This window comes from Macaca thibetana, chromosome 11 (genome assembly GCF_024542745.1).
Source record: "Macaca thibetana thibetana isolate TM-01 chromosome 11, ASM2454274v1, whole genome shotgun sequence".
NCBI classification, from domain to species: Eukaryota; Metazoa; Chordata; class Mammalia; order Primates; family Cercopithecidae; genus Macaca; species Macaca thibetana.
The window spans coordinates 119,924,398-119,944,039 of NC_065588.1; the positions used below are offsets into that span (position 1 = coordinate 119,924,398).

The 19,642-nt window shown below is 47.4% G+C and overlaps 3 protein-coding genes across 3 annotated transcripts in view; 2 read left to right on the top strand and 1 right to left on the bottom strand.

Moving 5' to 3' along the window:
• The window catches only part of DDX55 (DEAD-box helicase 55), a 312,124-nt gene that overhangs the window by 223,607 nt on the left and 68,875 nt on the right, over nucleotides 1-19,642 (top strand). The window lies entirely within an intron of this gene.
• The window catches only part of TMED2 (transmembrane p24 trafficking protein 2), a 209,137-nt gene that overhangs the window by 147,824 nt on the left and 41,671 nt on the right, over nucleotides 1-19,642 (top strand). The window lies entirely within an intron of this gene.
• On the bottom strand, nucleotides 5,122-6,236 carry LOC126930673 (cytochrome b-c1 complex subunit Rieske, mitochondrial-like). The gene is given in 2 exon segments (XM_050748141.1): nucleotides 5,122-5,641; nucleotides 5,643-6,236. Coding segments are annotated over 2 exon segments (831 nt in total). The 5' UTR covers nucleotides 6,231-6,236; the 3' UTR covers nucleotides 5,122-5,398.

The following is a 19,642-nucleotide window of genomic DNA, read 5'->3' on the forward strand; positions in this document are numbered from 1 at the left end:
TGTGAGCCACTGTGCCTGGCCAGTGCTGTCCCCTTTCCTTTTCTTCTTGTTCTTCTTCTTTTTTTTTTTTTTTTTGAGACGGAGTCTAGCTCCGTTGTCAGGGTGGAGTGCAGTGGTGTGAAAGGGATGGGAGGGTGGGAGAGATGGAAATTACTTTAAGGAGGGAAAGGGGAGGCAGGAGTCCATCTCCTTAGGAGAATGGTGACAGAGTAGGGTGGGAGGGCAGTTGAGTCTAGTGGGTAAGCTTCCAGAGCCACCCCTCTGTGTTTTTTTTTTTCGTTTCTTTTACTTTTCTTTTTTTTTCTGGACAAAGTCTCGCTCTTTTGCTCAGGCTGCAGTGCAGTGGCGCGATCTTGGCTCACTGCAACCTTCGCCTCCCGGGTTCAAGCAATTCTCCTGCCTCAGCCTCCCGAGTAGCTGGGACTACAGGTGCATGCCACCACCTGTAGCACGGCCTCGGCCTCCCAAAGTGCTGGGATTACAGGCGTGAGCCACTGCGCCCGGCCTTATTTTCTTTTTAGAGACAGCGTCTCGCTCTGTCTTCCAGGCTGGAGTGCAGTGGCGCAATCATAGCTCACTGCAGCCTCGACCTCCTGGGCTCCAGGAATCCTCCTACTTCAGCCTCTCCAGCAGGTGGAACTATAGTTGTGCACCATCACGCCCAGCTAATTTTCTTTTCGTAGAGATGTGGTCTCACTACGTTGCTCAGGCTGGTCTCAAACTTCTGCGCTCAAGCCATTTTCCCGCCTTGGCCTCACGAAGTGTGGGCATTACAGACGTGAGCCACTCACAGGGTCTATTACTGCCAAAACCTAGAGGATGTATCCTTGCTGGGTGTAGATATAAATGTCCAGCTGACAGCTGGAAATGTGGAACTTGAGTTCGGAACTAAAGAAGCTGTGATTTGACCTACATTGACTTCATTCGAAGAGTAAATATTTAGCTCTTTTTTTTTTTTATCTTAAACAGGGTCTTGCTCTGTCACCCAGGCTGGAGTGCAGTAGTGTCATCTCGGCTCACCGCAGCTTCCACCTCCCGTGCTCAGATGATCCTCCCATCTCAGCCTCTCAAGTTGCTGTGATCACAGGCACGCGCCACCACACCTGGCAAATGTTTTTGTATTTTTAGTAGAGATGGGGCTTCACTATGTTGGCCAGGTTGGTCTTGAACTTCTGGGTCAAGCGATCCACCTGACTCTTGGCCTCCCAAAGTGCTGGGATTACAGGCATGTGCCACCACACCTGGCTGACAAATACCGCATATCTTTTTTTTTTTTTTTTTTTTTTTTTTTTTGAGATGGAGTCTCGCTCTGTCACCCAGGCTGGAGTGCAGTGGCACGATCTCGGCTCACTGCAAGCTCCGCCTCCCAGGTTCACGCCATTCTCCTGCCTCAACCTCCCGAGTAGCTGGGACTACAGGCGCCCGCCACCGCGCCCGGCTATTTTTTTTTTTTTGTATTTTTAGTAGAGACGGGGTTTCACCGTATTAGTCAGGATGGTCTTGATCCTTTGACATAGTGATCCGCCTGTCTCAGCCTCCCAAAGTGCTGGGATTACATGCGTGAGCCACCGCGCCCAGCTGACAAATACAGTATTTTTATATGCGTAGGCCAAAGCACTATAAAACAATGCTGGGCATCTGCCGTTTGCCCCTCCACTCTCCCTCCTCCACCCCCTGCTCTGTGCCCCAGGAAGCTGACTTATGTGCTCAGGTCAGCAGCCTTCCTTCCTGGCCAGCTTCAGCTGACATTGTCCACTGGAGAGTCTCATTAGGAGACTGGAGAGTGAGAGGAGAGTGCGATGGGAGTCTTAATTCCCCAGATTTCTGCTGCAGGGTCACTGCGGACTGGTTGCCTTCATCCTCCAATCCAGTGAGGATCTCCACTCTTCTCTCTGTCTCAGGCTCTGTCTCTTCAGTCTCAGGTGCAGGGATTATAGGCCTGAGCCACCAAGTAACAGCTCCTTGCTGTTGCTACCTCCAAGGTATTGCACCACCCCTTTTGACTCCCCCACACTCTCCCACACCTCTGTACAGAGTCCCAGTGGTGTGTTGGAGCTGGCTTGTGCCAAGTTGTGAGAGCCTCTTGTTTGCAACCCTACCCAACTCTGCACTGAAAGAGTTGGAAAGTGCTGGAGGTTGGTAAATCATGGCAATTGACAAGTGCTACAAATCACAGACCCCCCTCTCCACTTTACTAGTAGGTAAGCACACTTCTAAAACAGTCTCCTTCTTAAATTCTTTGCAAATAATCTTATTTCGAATATGCTTTCTTATTCCTGCGTGGACACTGACTAATGCAAGAACACAATTCCTTTTTTTGGTGGGGAGTGCAGTGGTGTGATCATGGCTAACTGCATTCTCAAACTCCTGAGCTCAAGTGATCCTCCTGCCTCAGCCTCATGAGTAGCTAGGACTACTAGTGTATGCCACTAAATTAAGCAAATTTTTTTTAATTAAAAATTCTTTTTGTAGAGATGGGATCTCCCTGTGTTCCCCAGGGTGGTCTTGAACTCCTGGCCTCAAGCGATCCTTCCACTTTGGCCTCCCAAAGTACTGGGATTACAGGCATGAAGCACTGCACCCGGCCCACAATTCATTGTGTTTTTTTTTGAAAGGGGGTCTTGCTGTGTTGCCCAGGCTGGAGTACAGTGGCGTGATCTAGGCTCACTGCAACCTCCACCTCCCGGGTTCTAGCAATTCTCCTGTCTCAGCCTCCCAAGTAGCTGGGACTATAGGCTCATGCCACCACACCCAACTAGTTTTTGTATTTTTAGTGGAGATGTGTTGGCCTGACTGGTCTTGAACTGTTGACCTCAAGTGATGCGCCTGCCTTGGCTTCCTAAGGTGCTGGGATTATAGATGTGAGCCACTTTGCCCGACCCCAAAATTCTTTTTGAAGAATTTATAGTATAGGGATAATAATTATAACTATTTATTGAATGTTTATTTCAGGTTTATTTCAAGGACTGTGCTAGGCACTTTATAAATAAACCTGATGCTTTAGGTTTTATTATCCCACTTACAGAAAAGGAAACCGCAGACGCCTGGAGAAGTTAAGTAACTTGCCCAAGTCGATGAACATCTTTTAGCTACTACATTAGCACAATCTGGTTTCCTATTTATTTATTTTTTAATTTTTTTGTAGAGATGGGGGTCTTACTATGCTGTCAAGGCTGGTCTCGAACTCCTGGGCTCAAGGGACCCTCTCACCTTGGCCTCCCAAAGTGGTGGGTTTACAGGCGTGAGCCCTCCCACCTGGCTAATTTCCAAATCCCTGCTTAGATAGTTCTTACATGTTCTAAGCATTTGTCCATTTAAACTTATTTAGTCCTCATAAAATCCTGGAAGACCCTCTGACTTCAAAACTATCTTTAAAAAATGTTTCAGCAGGGCACGGTGGCTCACGCCTGTAATCCCAGCACTTTGGGAGGCCGAGGCAGGCGGATCACCTGAGATCAGGAGTTTGAGACCAGCCTGGCCAGCACGGTGAAACCCCGTCTCTACTAAAAACTATAAAAATTACCCGGGTGTGATGGCGGGCTCCTGTAATCCCAGCTACTAGGGAGGCTGAGGCAGGAGAATTGCTTGAACCCAGAAGGTGGAGGTTGCAGTGAGCTGAGACGGCACCACTGCTCTCCAGCCTGGGCAACAGAGGGAAATTCTGTCTCGGGGAAAAAAAAAAAAGTTTTAAGGTAAAACGTACACACTAAGTCCTCAAATAGCGTTGTTTCATTCAACATTGTTTTCTTATAACATTGGTGAGAAAAAAAATCGATCCCTAGCTGGGATCATTGTCGTGTGGAGTTTGCACGTTCTCCCCATGTCTCTGTGGGTTTTCTCTGGGTACTCTGTTTTTGTTTGTTTGTTTTGTTTGTTTGTTTGTTTTTGAGACAGGGTCTTGCTCTGTCACCCAGGCTGCAATGCAGTGATATGATTATAGCTTACTGCAGCCTGCAACTCCTGGGTTCAAGCAATGCTCCCAAGTAGCTGGGACCACAGGTATGTGCCACCATACCTGGCTAATTTTTTTTATTTTCTGTAGAGGCAGGATCTTCTTATGTTTCCCAGGCTGGTCTTAAACTCCTGGCCTCAAGTGATCCTCCTGCTTTGGCCTCCCAGCGTGTTGGGATTACAGGTGTCAGCCACCACACCTAATCTATTTTAATGTTTAATATTGTAAGTGTTTTGTTTCTTCATTTAGAATTTTTTTTTTTTTTTTTTGAGACGGAGTCTCGCTCTGTAGCCCAGGTTGGAGTGCAGTGGCCGGATCTCAGCTCACTGCAAGCTCCGCTTCCCGGGTTCACGCCATTCTCCGGCCTCAGCCTCCCGAGTAGCTGGGACTACAGACGCTGCCACCTCGCCCGGCTATTTTTTGTATTTCTTAGTAGAGATGGGGTTTCACCGTGTTAGCCAGGATGGTCTCGATCTCCTGACCTCGTGATCCGCCCGTCTCGGCCTCCCAAAGTGCTGGGATTACAGGCTTGAGCCACCGCGCCCGGCCCATTTAGAAATTAAGTGATGATTTTGTGACCAGAAATATGCCTAGGAACTTAACCCTTGTTTATGTCAATTAGCCTATGGTAAAATTTGTTTTGTTACACATAGTTTTACTTAAAATTGCAGTTTCCAAAAACCTATCAATGATGTTAATGATGACTTACTGTCCCTGCTTAAAAAAGCAAATATCATAGAAGGCTATACAATGATATGCAGTGAACATAAGTTGTTGCCAGGCAAAACCCATCTTTTTATTCTCCCCAAAGGTGACACATAAACAATAGTCATACATGTGAATACTGTATCCAACTTTATTGGTTTTTTATTTTTATTTTATTTGTATCCAACTTTAAACCAAACTATGTGGCATAATCAGGAATGGCTTCCTGGAGGCTGCTAACTCTGTGGGTGAGGACTGGGGGCAGAATAGGCTGTGTGTGTGTGTGAGTCAGCAGGCTAGGGCTGGACTGGACGGGGCAGGCTGGGGAACCAAGTTCCCTTGGTTCCAAGGGAAAGGAATTTGAAGACAGAATCAGAAATTGTGGGGACAAGTTCATATTTGCTATAGTACGAATGTTGTGTGACTTCAGGCAAGTCACTGAATTTTTCTTTTTTTTTTTTTTATTGTACATCAGTCTGTAATTTTTAATTAGAATTAGCTAAAAAGACATTGTACCTTTCAAATGTATGACTGAGCACAACAATGCTTAACAGCGGCTTTATTAAGTGAATGCTTGAAAGTATTCAACATTAAATTCAATTTACTTCACATTAATGTAGCAAACACATCATCAATTCTTACATATTTCAAATCAACTTCAGGTACAGAAGGCTTGCTCTCAAATAAGTCTTCTAAGGTGACGTAAAGACTGAAAGAAGCCTATGACTTGAGTCCAAGTCTCTAACCAACAACCACCATATCATCACTGGTGAACTCATATGGGGGGACTTCAAGGTTGAGAGGAGCAGGGCCCAATCTGATCCTGCCAGATGCATCATAATGTGACCCATGGCAAGGGCAGTAAAAACCACCAAAATCTCCTGCATTTGCAATGGGTACACAACCAAGATGAGTGCAAACACCTATCAGGATAACCCATTCAGGCTTCTTTACTCGATTTAGATCATGCTGTGGGTCCCTCAACTTGGAACTGGGACAATTCAACTGCAGCTTCCTGCTCAATTTCCTTCTGGGTTCTATGACGCACAAACAGGGGTTTGCCTCTCCATTTGAAAGTCATGTTCTTGCCTTCTGGAATATCCGATAACTTGATTTCGATTTTCGCCATAGCCAACACATCAGCAGAAGCACTCATGGTGGAAATGAACTGGGTGACGACATTCTTGGCAGCATATGCAACACCCACAGTAGTTACTGCAGTTACCAAATAGGAGAAACCTTTCCTAGCCTCGCTGCTCTCTCTGGAAGACTTCGTACTATCTAAAACTTCAAGGCGGCGGTAGTCATAGAAGTCAGGCACCTTGACGTCTGTGTGGGAATAACAAACAGAAGCAGGGACATTGAGGCCCACGGAGGCGACCAAAGGCCGGCGCACGGCCTGGCCGCTCAGCGACTCCCGGCTGAGGAAGGGCCGCTTCAGGTCCAGCACAGGCGGCTTCGGGGTGGCGGGCACCGTGGCCTGCACCAAGGGCCGCAGCGCGCCCGCCACCCCGCGGGACGTGGCCGACAGGACGGGCGCGAACGGTCCCGAGCGGGCTGCGACCGACAACATGGCGACTCACTGAATTTTTCTTTGTTTCTTTTTTTTCATTTGTAAAATGGGAGTAATCTCAATGGTACCTCCCTCCAGGATTTTTGTGAAAATTAAATGAGTTAAGATGTGTAAAGTGCTTAGAACACAGGCTAGCACACAGTAAGAGCTACGTTAATGTTAGCAATTGCCATGATGGTCAATATTGTCATTACTATTACATTTGCTGTTATTGCTACCACTGAAGCATTTCCTTCAGAACAACATCATGGAACCAACACGGATGTGTGATTGTGGTATGAGGGACTGCTAGAGAAATTAGAACATTAGGGAAACCAGTCTTATCAAGTTTACCTCCAAAATATCTCTCAAATCCATCCACTATTCTCCACCGCTTTGCCACTTCGCTGTCCCAGTTTACTATTATTTCACTTCCTGAAAGGCTACAGTAGGCTTCTGACTGATGATCTGCTTCATCTCTTTGTCTTCATCATCTGTTTTCTTTTTTCTTTTTCTTTTTCCTTTTCCTTTTTTTTTTTTTTTTTTTTTTTTTTTTTTGAGACAGGATCTCACTCTATCACCCAGGCTAGAGTGCAGTGGCGTGATCTTGGCTCACTGGTTACTCCACCTCCCAGGTTCAAGTGATGCTCCTGCCTCAGCCTCCCGAGTAGTTGGAATTACAGGTGTATGTCACCACGCCTAGCTAATTTTTGTATTTTTTGTAGAGATGCGGTCTCATTATGTTGCCCAGGCTGGCCTTAAACTCTTGAGCTAAAGCAATCCGCCAGCTTCAGCCTCCCAAAGTGCTGGGATTACAGGCGTGAGCCACCATGCCTGGCCTCTCATCATCTGTTTTCTACACAGAACTAGTAATCTTGATTTTAAAAAACATAAATTTCATCACACAAGGTGTCCATGCCAATTTACAATGAAACCCCAGGTCCTTACCATGGTCAACATGAACTTCCTGTGTCTACTTCACCATCTTCATATCACACCTATCTCCACACTCTCTAAGCACCAGCCATCATCTGTGATTCATGATTTATCTTTTCTCTTTGTTTTTTTTTTTTTTTTTTTTTGAGACAGGGTCTCACTCTGTTGCCCAGGCTGGAGTGCGGTGGCTTGATCTCAGCTCACTGCAATCTCTGCCTCCCTGCTCAAGTGATCCTCCAACCTCAGCCTCCTGAGTAGCTGGGACCCCAGGCAAGGGCCCCTTACCTAGCTATTTTTTTTTTTTTTGGTATTTTTGGTAGAAATGGGGTTTGCCATGTTACCCAGGCTGGTCTCAAGCTCCAGAGTTCAAACAATCCACCTGCCTCAGCCTCCCAAAATGCTGGCATTACAGGTGTGAGCCATCATGCTCAGATTTTTTTCTTTTTTTAGACAGAGTCTTGCTCTGTTACCTAGGCTGGAGTGCAGTGGTGTGATCATAGCTCTCTGCAGCCTCAACCTGGGCTCAAATGATCCTCCTGCCTCAGCCTCCTGAGTAGCTGGAACTATAGGCATGTATCACCATGCCCAGCTGAACCATGATTTGTCTGTTCCAAAATTGGAATTTTGGTAAAGCGTCCAAATGGCTGAGCTTGGGTCGTAAGCTGTGCACTGGGCATGAGGATAAGGGAAAGCAAAAATTTAACCTTCTGATCACCTGTAGAAGGAACAGAACCCTGTTTTCACCAAGACACACACCACTCCCAATTAGGAAGGGTATTCAGGTGCTGAGCAGGAAACAACATGTGACTTGTTGAGGACAGCATGCAAGTTTGGGCCAGAGCAGAATTGCTGGGGACAATAGAAAGGAGATTCAAGGTTGCTCCACAGGAGAACAACTTTCTCCATTAATTCCACACAGATTACTAGTGAGAGACAGGACTAGCTGGATTTCCTAGGCCAACTAAGAATTCCTAAACCTAGCTGTGAAAGGTGACCACACCCACCTTTAAACATGGGGCTTGTAACTCAACTCACACCCAACCAATCAGGTAGTAAAGAGAGCTCACTAAAATATCAATTAGGCTAAAAGCAGGAGGTAAAGAAATAGTCAATCATCTATTGCCTGAGAGCATAGTGGGAGGGACAATGATCGGGACATAAACCAGACATTCAAGCTGGCAGTGGCAACCTCCTTTGGGTCCCCTCCCATTGTATGGGAGCTCTGTTTTCACTCTATTAAATCTTGCAACTGCACACTCTTCTGGTCCGTGTTTGTTCTGGCTCAAACTGAGCTTTTGCTTGCCATCCACCACTGCTGATCGCCACCATCATAGACCTGCCGCTGACTTCCACCCCTCTGGATCCGGGGTGTCTGCTGCACTTCTGATCCAGTGAGGCACCCATTGCTGTGCCTGATTGGGCTAGAGGCTCGCCATTGTTCCTGCGTGGCTAAGTGCCTGGGTTTATCCTAATTGAGCTGAACACTAGTTGCTGGGTTCCACGGTTCTCTTCCTTGACCCATGGCTTCTAATAGAGCTATAACACTCACTGTGTGGTCCAAGGTTCCATTCCTTGGAATCCATGAGGCCAAGAACCCCAGGTCAGAGAACAAAAGGCTTGCTGCCATCTTGGGAGTGGCCCGCCACCATCTTGGGAGCTCTAAGAATGAAGACCTGCTGCTAGCATTTGGTGGCCCATACGGGGATTCTCCAAAGTGATGAGTAATACTGGACCATTTTTGCTTGCTATTCTGTCCTATCCTTCCTTAGAATCAGAGGAAAATACAGGGCACCTGTTGGCTGGTTAAAAATGATTAGTGTGGCCGCCAGACTTAAGACTCAGGTATGAGGCTTTCTGGGAAAAGGCTTTCTAACAACCCCCAACCCTTCTGTGTTGGGAGCATTGGTCTGCCTGGAACCAGCTTCCACTTTCACAGTATTCCTAAGGGAAGCTGAGGGCTGACTAGAGGCAGAAAGCTGTCATCCTGAACTCCTGGCATTGGCCAGTTGAGATCATGGTGCAGCCAGAAGACTCTACTCGACAGTCGCCCAGGTATGCGCCCCCACCTCTCCTTCTGACCCATACCTCCTGGGTCCCAACCATGACTTTCTTGAAAGTGTAGCCCCAACATTCTCATTACCTTTGAATCTACTTCCTCCAGTCCCTGTCTCCTAGGTACTAATACTTCAGACTTTCACTTCCTCTCCCAAGTATTAGAGCAAGTTGTATCTCCAAAGGGATCTAAGGAAGCTCTACACTACATCCTTAGGCACCTAGGCTATGAACACAGGGAATCTTGCCCCTGGTGTCTCTCCCAATTTAGGTATACAACTCTCAACATGGGGAGTTATGGGGACCCGTTCCCCACCACATTAGCCAGGGCCCCAGATTCTATTATGAGCTGTGGCCCATAGTTTGTAAATGGCTAGGAGGATTGATCTTCCATTGTGTAAGATGCTCTTCTCCCCCAATTTCTACTCAGCTTAGCCCCCTGCAATACAATCTCCAAGCCTTGGCTCCTTGGCCAGGGCCTTAGAACTGATGACCTAGGACTTGAATAACTGGAACTGGGTCTAAGACAACATAATAGATCAGGATGAAAGCGAATTGAGTAAATTAAAGGGAGGCACATATTCCTATAAGTGGCAAATGAGGGCAACGAGCGAATGTCCTTCCGCTGTGTTCCCAAAATCCCTCTACCAAGAGAGGAATTATCTCTCTCACAGCTTTGCCTGGTGATCCTATGTAAGTCAATACTACTGGCAGGACAACATAGTATCCAGAAGTTTATTAACTGGACTTTAGCACATAAAAACCAGGAAGCCCATCGTTTTCTCCTCACTGTCCTTCTCATAGGAAAAAGGCACATAGGATAAACAGGATCCATCGCTCATATTTCTTTTTTTTTTTTTTTTTTTGAGACGGAGTCTCGCTCTGTCACCCAGGCTGGAGCGCAGTGGCCGGATCTCAGCTCACTGCAAGCTCCGCCTCCCGGGTTTACACCATTCTCCTGCCTCAGCCTCCCAAGTAGCTGGGACTACAGGTGCCCGCCACCTTGCCCAGCTAGTTTTTTGTATTTTTTAGTAGAGACGGGGTTTCAGCGTGTTAGCCAGGATGGTCTCGATCTCCTGACCTTGTGATCCGCCCGTTTCAACCTCCCAAAGTGCTGGGATTACAGGCGTGAGCCACCACGCCTGGCCCATCTCTCATATTTCATATCCAAAATGACTTAATCTGGGGCAACAAGAAGTTTAAGACCGATAATTAGGGCATATTCCTACAAAGGAAAAGAAGGACAAAGGCCTTAGTGGGGGAAAACTCTATCTAAATCCTGACTCGAAAAGGTCCCTACACCCTCTCTGAAATGAATTTGCATAGGAACTGTTGCTTATGGGAATGCACCTTGAGTAGGCGACTGGGTTGTTAGGAAATACTCAGGAACCCAGCCCAGCTCTAGAAGTCACCCCTGAGCACAAAGGCAATGTTGGGCGTGCTGGTAAAGGACCACTAGAATCCAGCAGCCCAGACCCCTTTCTTTGTGGTCAAGAAAAGCAGGAAAACAGGTGCAGGACTGCTACATCGGTGAGCATAACTAATCCGATAAGCAGAGGTCCATGGGTGGTTACGCACCCTGGAAAGGAATAAGCATTAGGACCATAGAGGACACTCTAGGACTACTGCTCATCGGAAAATGACTAGGGGTGCTGGCATCCCTACATTCTTATTTCAGATGGGAAACATTTCCCTGGCTCCTTCCCCAACTAATAAGGACCCCCCTTCAACCTAAATGGTCCAAAAGGTGATAGACAAAGGGGTAAACAATGAACCAGAGTGCCAATATTCCCCAGTTATGCCCCCTCCAAGCAGTGGGAGGAGGAGAATTCGGCCCAGTCAGAGTGCATGTACCTTTTTCCCTCTCACACTTGAAACAAACTAAAACAGACCTAGGTAAATTCTCAGATAACCCTGATGGCTATATTGATGCTTTACATGGGTTAGGACAATCCTTTGACCTGACATGGAGAGATACAATGTTACTGCTAGATCAGACACTAACCCCAAATGAGAGAAGTGCCGCCATAACTGCAGCCCAAGAGTTTGGCGATCTCTGGTATCTCTGTCAGGTCAATGATAGGATGACAACAGAGGAAAGAGAACGATTCCCCACAGGCCAGCAGGCAGTTCCCAGTGTAGACCCTCACTGGGACACAGAATCAGAACGTGGAGATTGGTGCCGCAGACATTTACTAACTTGTGTGCTAGAAGGACTAAGGGAAACTAGGAAGAAGCCTGTGAATTATTCAATGGTGTCCACTATAACACAGGGAAAGGAAGAAAATCCTACTGGCTTTCTGGAGAGACTAAGGGAGGCACTGGGGAAGCATACCTCATTGTCACCTGACTCTCTTGAAGGCCAACTCATCCTAAAGGATGGGTTTATCGCTCAGTCAGCTGCAGACATTAGGAAAAAACTTCAAAAGTCCGCCTGAGGCCTGGAGCAAAACTTAGAAACCCTATTGAACTTGGCAGCCTTGGTTTTTTATAATAGAGATCAGGAGGAGCAGGTGGAACGGGACAAACGGGATTAAAAAAAAAAAGCCACCACTTTAGTCATGGCTGTCGGGCAAGCGGACTTTGGAGGCTCTGGAAAAAGGAAAGCCTGGGCAAATCGAATGCCTATTAGGGCTTGCTTCCAGTGCGATCTACAAGGACACTTTAAAAACGATTGTCTGAATAGAAATAAGCCGCCCCCTCATCCATGCCCCTTAAGTCAAGAGAATCACTGGAAGGCCCACTGCCCCAGGGGACGAAGGTCCTGTGAGTCAGAAGCCACTAACCAGATGATCCAACAGCAGGACTGAGGGTGCCCCGGGCAAGCGCCAGCCCATGCCATCACCCTCACAGAGCCCCGGGTATGCTTGACCATCGAGGGCCAGGAGGTTAACTGTCTCCTGGACACTGGTGCAGCCTTCTCAGTCTTACTCTCCTGTCCCGGACAACTGTCCTCCAGATGTGTCACTATCCAAGGGTCCTAGGACAGGCAGTCACTAGATACTTTTCCCAGTCACTAAGCTGTGACTGGGGAACTTTTTTCACATGCCTTTCTAATTATGCCTGAAAGCCGCACTCCTTTGTTGGGGAGAGACATTCTAGCAAAAGTAGGGGCCATTATACACCCGAACACAGGAGAAGGAACACCCGTTTTTTGTCTCCTGCTTGAGGAAGGAATTAATCCTGAAGTCTGGGCAACAGAAGGACAATATGGACGAGTGAAGAATGCCTGTCCCGTTCAAGTTAAACTAAAGGATTCCACCTCCTTTCCCTACCAAAGGCAGTACCCCCTTAGACCCGAGGCCCAACAAGGACTCCAAAGGATTGTTAAGGACCTAAAAGCCCAAGGCCTAGTAAAACCATGCCCACGCAGCAATATGGAGAGAAAGAGAATTCCTAACTTCTGAGGGAGCACCTATCAAACATCAGGAAGCCATTAGGAGATTACTACTGGCTGCACAGAAACCTAAAGAGGCAGAGCCTTACACTGCCGGGGTCATCAGAAAGGAAAGGAAAGGGAAACAGAAGGGAACCGCCAGCGGATATTGAAGCCAAAAGATCCACAAGGCAGGACCCTCCATTAGAAATGCTTATACAAGGACCCCTAGAATGGAGTAATCCCCTCCAGGAAACCAAGCCCCAGTACTCAGCAGGAGAAATAGAATGGGGAATCTCACAAGGACATAGTTTCCTCCCTTCAGGACAGCTAGCCACAGAAGAAGGAAGAATACTTCTGCGTGCAGCTAACCAATGGAAATTATTTAAAACCCTTCGCCAGACCTTTCACTTAAACATTGATAGCACCCATCAGATGGCCAAATCATTATTTACTGGACCAGGCCTTTTCAAAACTATCAATCAGATAGTCAGGGCCTGTGAAGTGTGCCAAAGGAATAATCCCCTGCATTATCACCAAGCTCCTTCAGGAGAACAAAGAACAGGTCATTACCCAGGAGAAGACTGGCAACTAGATTTTACCCACATGCCCAAATCTCAGGGATTTCAGTATTTACTAGTTTGGGAGGATACTTTCACTGGTTGGGCGGGGGCCTTCCCCTGTAGGATAGAAAAGGCCCAAGAGGTAATAAAGGCACTAATTCATGAAATAATTCTCAGATTCAGACTTCCGTAAGGTTTACAGAGTGACAATGGCCCACTTTCAAGGCTGTAGTAACCCAGGGAGTATCCCAGGCGTTAGGCATACAATATCACTTACGCAGCGCCTGGAGGTCAAAATCCTCAGGAAAAGTTGAGAAAATGAACGAAGCACTCAAAGGACAGCTAAAAAAGCTAACCCAGGAAACCCACCTCACATGGCCTGCTCTGTTGCCTGTAGCTACACTAAGAATCCAAAGCCCTCCTCAAAAAGCAGGACTTAGCCCATTCGAAGTGCTATATGGACGGCCCTTCCTAACCAATGACCTTGTGCTTGGCCAAGAGACGGCCAACTTAGTTGCAGACATTACCTCCTTAGCCAAATATCAACAAGGTCTTAAAGCATTACAGGGAGCCTGTCCCCAAGAGGAGGGAAAGGAACTATTCCACCCTGGAGACATGGGATTAGTCAAGTCCCTTCCCTCTAAGTCCCCGTCCCTAGACACATCCTGGGAAGGACCCTACCCAGTCATTTTATCTACCCCAACCACAGTTAAACAGGCTGGAGTAGAGTCTTGGATACATTACACTCGAGTCAAACTGTGGATACTGCTAAAGGAACCCGAAAATCCAGGAGACAACGCTAGCTATTCCTGTGAACCTCTAGAGGATCTAGGCCTTCTCTTCAAGTGACAATCGTGAGGAAAGTAACTGAATCGTAGATCCCCATGGCCCTCCCTTGTCGTATTTTTCTCTTTACCATTCTCTTACCCTCTTTCACTCTCACTGCACCTCGTCCATGCCGCTGTACTACCAGTAGCTCCCCTTACCAAGAGCTTCTATGGAGAATGCGGCTTCCCGGACATATTGATGCCCCATCATACAGGACTTTTTTCTAAAGGAAACCCCACTTTCACCGCCCACACCCATATGCCCCGCAACTGCTATAACTCTGCCACTCTTTGCATGCATGCAAATACTCATTATTGGACAGGGAAAATAATTAATCCTAGTTGTCCTGGAGGGCTTGGAGCCACCGTCTGTTGGACTTACTTCACCCATACGTGTATGTCTGATGGGGGTGGAGTTCAAGATCAGGCAAGAGAAAAACAAATAAAGGAAGTAATCTCCCAACTGATGTGAGTACAGAGCTATATAGATTTGATGCCACCAACAGATTTGGAGAAAAAAAATGAGCTCTAAGAGACCTCACTGGGGTTCTCAGGGTTGGATGCAGGGGACCACCATGGTTAGGGGCAGGAGGAAGAGCTGTGGGCAGAGGACAGATGGTTCCTCCCTCTGTGAGGCACTGGGGCAGGGCATGTGGCAGAGAGAAGCAGTGATTCTGTGGAAGGAGAAGTCACTGCTTCCTGGAAAATCAGACCACAGGGGCCTGAGAAACCACATTAGGAATAGAAAGACGATAGCGGGTACTTGAGTGCTTGCCTGTGCTGTGGCCAGTGGCCTCTTTCTTCCTGTTGTTTTATTTTTATTTTTTTGAGATGGAGTCTTGCTCTGTTGCCCTGGTTGGAGTGCAGTGACACGATCTCGACTCACTGTAGCCTCCACCACCCGGGTTCAAGTGATTCTCCTGCCTCAGCCTCCTGAGTAGCTGGGACTACAGGTATGTGGCACCATGCCTGCCTAATTTTTGTGTTTTTGGTAGAGATGGGTTCGCACCATGTTGGCCGGACTGATCTCGAACTCCTGGTCTTAAGTGATCTGCCCGCCTCGGCCTCCCAAAGTGCTGGAATTACAGGCATGAGCCACTGCGCCTAGCCTCTTTTTTTGTTTAAAATTTATTTATTTATTTATTTAAGACAGGGTCTTGCTCTGTCTTCTAGGCTGGAGTGTGGTGGCAATCATGACTCTGCAGCTTCAAAGTCCTGGGTTCAAACGATCCTCCCACTTCAGCCTCCTGAGTAGCTGGGACTATAGGCATGTGCTCCACACCCAACTAATTTTTAGATTTTTTGTAGAGATAGGGTCTTGCTTTGTTGCCCAGGTTGGTTTCAAGCTCCTGGGCTCAAGCAATCCTCCCGCTTCAGCCTCCCAAAGTGCTGGGATTACCGGCGGAAGCCACCGTGCCCGGCCAGGGGACTCTCATGAGCGCCAACATTTCTCAGGAGTCTGAGCAGTCATCAGGCCACCTGCCTTACCTGTCCTTTCCCAGGGCTAGATTACAAGGCCTGGCAATCTGAAATAGCTGCTCACCCACACACTTCTTCATGACTTTCCACAGTTGCTGCTGTGGCTCTTCATTTATTCTCTTCCATCTCCTCCTCCTCTTCCTCCTTCACTTTGACAGTCTTGGCGGTGGGGGGGGGGTGGGGAGGTCATGGATAATTTTGATGTCCTCATTGCATTGTGTTTTTTTGTGTTTTTTTCAGACTCTGTCACCTAGGCTGGAGTGCAGTGGCACAATCTCAGCTCACTGCAACCTCCACTTCCCAGGTTCAAGTGCTTCTTCTGCCTCAGCCTCCCAAGTAGCTGGGATTATAGGCGCTCACCACCACACCCGGCTAATTTTGTATTTTCAGTAGAGATGGGGTTTCACCATATTGGCCAGGCTGGTCTCGAACTCCTAACTTCAAGTGATCTGCCCACCTCGGCCTCCCAAGTTGCTGGGATTCAGGCGTGAGACACCATACCTTGCTGCATTGTTTTTTAATTTTTAAAATTTTTTCACAGGGACAGGGTCTCACTATGTGTGCCTTAGCCTCCCAAAGTGCTGGGATTACAGGCATGAGCAACGACGCCCGGCCATCATGTCATCTTTAAGCACCAGAAATGTCATTTAGCACTCACGGTCTGTTCTGCACTGCCTTCTGCTTAGTTGCCAGAGCCCATCCCCAAGGACACTGTGTGAGAGATATGATCAGACTCCCCAAAATCCATCTTGGGAAACAAGAACCTTAGCAACCAGATTTTACCTGCATTGGGCACACTTTCTGAATTTCAATGTCTGCTTCTTTCTGAAGAGAGGTTACCAGTAAATGCTATGTTTGTGTAGATTTTTCCATCAGAGTTGCATTAACCTGGTACCACATCTGTGCTTCTGTGCTTTAAGAATCTCATTGGTTAATGGTTGAGCGCTTTTTTTTTTTTTTTTTTTTTGAGACGGAGTCTCGCTCTGTCACTCAGGCTGGAGTGCAGTGATGTGATTTTTGCTCACTGCAACCACTTCTTGGGCTCAATCCATCCTCCTCACCTCAGCCTCCCAAGCAGCTGGGACTACAGGCGCCTGCCACCACACCCAGATAAATTTTGTATTTCTAGTAGAGACGGGGTTTCACCATGTTGTCCAGGCTGGTCTCAAACTTTTGAGTTCAAGTGAGCCATCGCCTCAACCTCCCAAACTGCGGGGATTACAGGTGTGAGCCACTGTGGCAGGCCAGTAGTTGAGCTCTTAATTTAAACAAATATTGGCCAGGGGCAGTGACTCGCGCCTGTAATCCCAACATTTTGGGAGGCCAAGATGGGCAGATCACTTGAGGTCAGGAGTTCAAGACCAGCCTGGCCAACATGGTGAAACCCCATCTCTACTAAAGATACAAAAGTTAGCCGGGCGTGGTAGAGGGCACCTGTAATCCCAGCTACTCGGGAAGGCTGAAGCAGGAGAATTGCTTGAACCCTGAAGGCAGAGGATGCAGTGAGTCGAGTTTGAGTCACTGCACTCTAGCCTATGCAACAGAGCAAGACTCCGTCTCAAAAAAAGAAAAAAGATTATTTATTTATTTACTTACTTATTTTTTGAGACAGAGTCTTACTCTGTTGCCCAGGCTGGAGTGCAGTGGTACAATCTCGGCTCACTACAACCTCTGCCTCCCAGGTTCAACTGATATTCCTGCCTCAGCCTCCCGATTAGCTGGGATTACAGGCACCCACCATCACGCCTGGTTAATTTTTGTATTTTTCGTAGAAATGGGGTTTCACCATGTTGGCCAGGCTGGTCTCGACCTCCAGACCTCAAGTGATTTGCCTGTTTCGGCCTCCCAAAGTGTTGGGATTACAGGTGTGAACCATTGCACCCAGCCAAGAAAAACATTTAAAGAGAAATATTTAAAAAGTAGAAATCACCCATGTCTTCATTTTGTTTTCCTAGAAAACAGGGCCTGAGGTGAACATTAGGAGCTAATGCTTTATTGAAGAGGAGAATACCAGGGAGGTGAGGGTGAGGGAGAAAGGGAAGGAGGCACAAAAGGAGGGAGAGCAGGCCGGGTGCAGTGGCTCATGCCTGTAAATCCAGCACTTTGGGAGGCTGAGGCAGGTGGATCACGAGGTCAGGAGATCGAGACTATCCTGACCAACATGGTGAAACCCCTTCTCTACTAAAAATACAAACAATTAGCCGGTATGGTGGCACACGCCTGTAGTCCCAGTTACTTAGGAGGCTGAGGCAGGAGAATCGCTTGAACCTGGGATACAGAGTTTGCAGTGAGTTGAGATCTCACCACTGCGCTCCAGCCTGACCAACAGAGTGAGACTCTGTCTCAAAAAAAAGAAAGAAAAGAAAAGGAGATAGAGCAAGTTCATGACAGAGCATCCCGGAGGCGGCCCCAACTTCACACCAGCACTCAGCCAGCTGCTGGTCTTCTGGGGTGTCTCTGGAGAGGATGTAGGAAAGCAGTGAATCTCAGAATGTTCTGTTAGTGCAGACCGTGGCATGGGAAATGTGTGGTGGGTATGGGGAGGGAGGTGAACAATTTATCCACCAGCTCCTTCATGTCCTCATTTGTCCTCTCCCTGGGGCATTAGCCTTCCCCCATTTGCAGGTGGAGCCCCTTTTGGAGGGTGTTGGTCTTGGGTGCAGAGTGCCCCGACCTTCAGAGACAACTGGAAATGTTAGGAGCTGAAATGACTGTGGCACTGGGCAGAGCTTTACAGCCATGGAACAGTGTGAGCCATTGCTGATGCTGTCTGTGCCAGAGAGAAAGGTAAGTATGTGATTTCTGGGGGTGGGGGTGCAGGTGGGATGAATGGATTCGGGTTTGCCATTTCCATAATCCAACATGAGAAAAATTATGTATTTAAGCTGGGCATGGTGGTGCACACCAGTAGTCCCAGCTACTCTAGAGGCTAAGGTGAGAGGAACACTTGAACCCAGGAGTCTGAGGCTGCAGTGGGCTGTGATCAGACCACTGCACTCCAGCCTGGGAGACAGAGGGAGACCCTGTCTAAAAACAAACAAATAAAAAAAAGCAGAAAGTAGGCATGGTAGCTCATGCCTGTAATTCCAGCACTTTGGGAGGCCAAGGTGGGAGAATCACTTGAGCCCAGGGGTTTGAGACCAGCCTGAGCAACACTGTGAGACCCCGTCTCTACAAAAGATACAAAAATTAGCTGGGCATGGTGGTGTGCACCTGTCATCCCAGCTACTTGGGAGGCTGAGGCAGGTGGATCGCTTGAGCCCAGGAAGTCGAGACTGCAGTGAGCCGTGATTGTGCTATTGCACTCCAGCTTGGAAGACACAGGCTGGAGAGAAAATAGAGAAAAAATAATGTATTTAAAAGAAATCCCTCCCATCTAATTTCTGTTCCCAGGTAACTGCTGTTGACAGTTTGGTCCATGCTTTTCCTGATAATATAAATATTTACCTACCTGTACATACTGTATGTCTAAACATATACTTAGTTTTAAAATGGAAACATGACATACAAACATACAAAAAAAGCTATTTGCTTTTTTCACTTCATAATAGCCTATAATCATTTTTCCAGCTCAGTACATATAGACCTACCTTGTTTTTTAAAAATAGATAATTCTTGTCTCATTCTTTTATTTATTTAATTATTTGTTTGTTTTGAGCCGGAGTTTCACTCTTGTTGTCCAGGCTGGAGTGCAGTGGTGCAATCTCGGCTCACTGCAACCTCTGCTTCACAGGTTCAAGTGATTCTCGTGCCTGAGCCTCCTGAGTAGCTGGCCTGAGTAGCTGGGATTACAGGCAGGTGCCACCACATACAGTATATACATATAAATAAATATATATATATAATATATACACACATATTTATATATTTATATATGTGTATATATATATTTTTTGAGATGGAGTCTTGCTCTGTCACCCAGGCTGGAGTGCAGTGGCGCGATCTTGGCTCACTGCAATCTCTGTCTCCCGGGTTCAAGTGATTCTCCTGCCTCAGCCTCCCGAGTAGCTGGGATTACAGGCTCCTGCCACCACACCAGCTAACGGGGTTTCACCACGTTGTCTAGGCTGGTCTCGAACTCCCAGTCTCAGGTGATCCACCCGCCTCGGCCTCCCAAAGTGCTGGAATTACAGGCATGAGCCACCATGCCCAGCCTAATTTTGCATTTTATTAGAGACGGGGTTTCACCGTGTTGTCCAG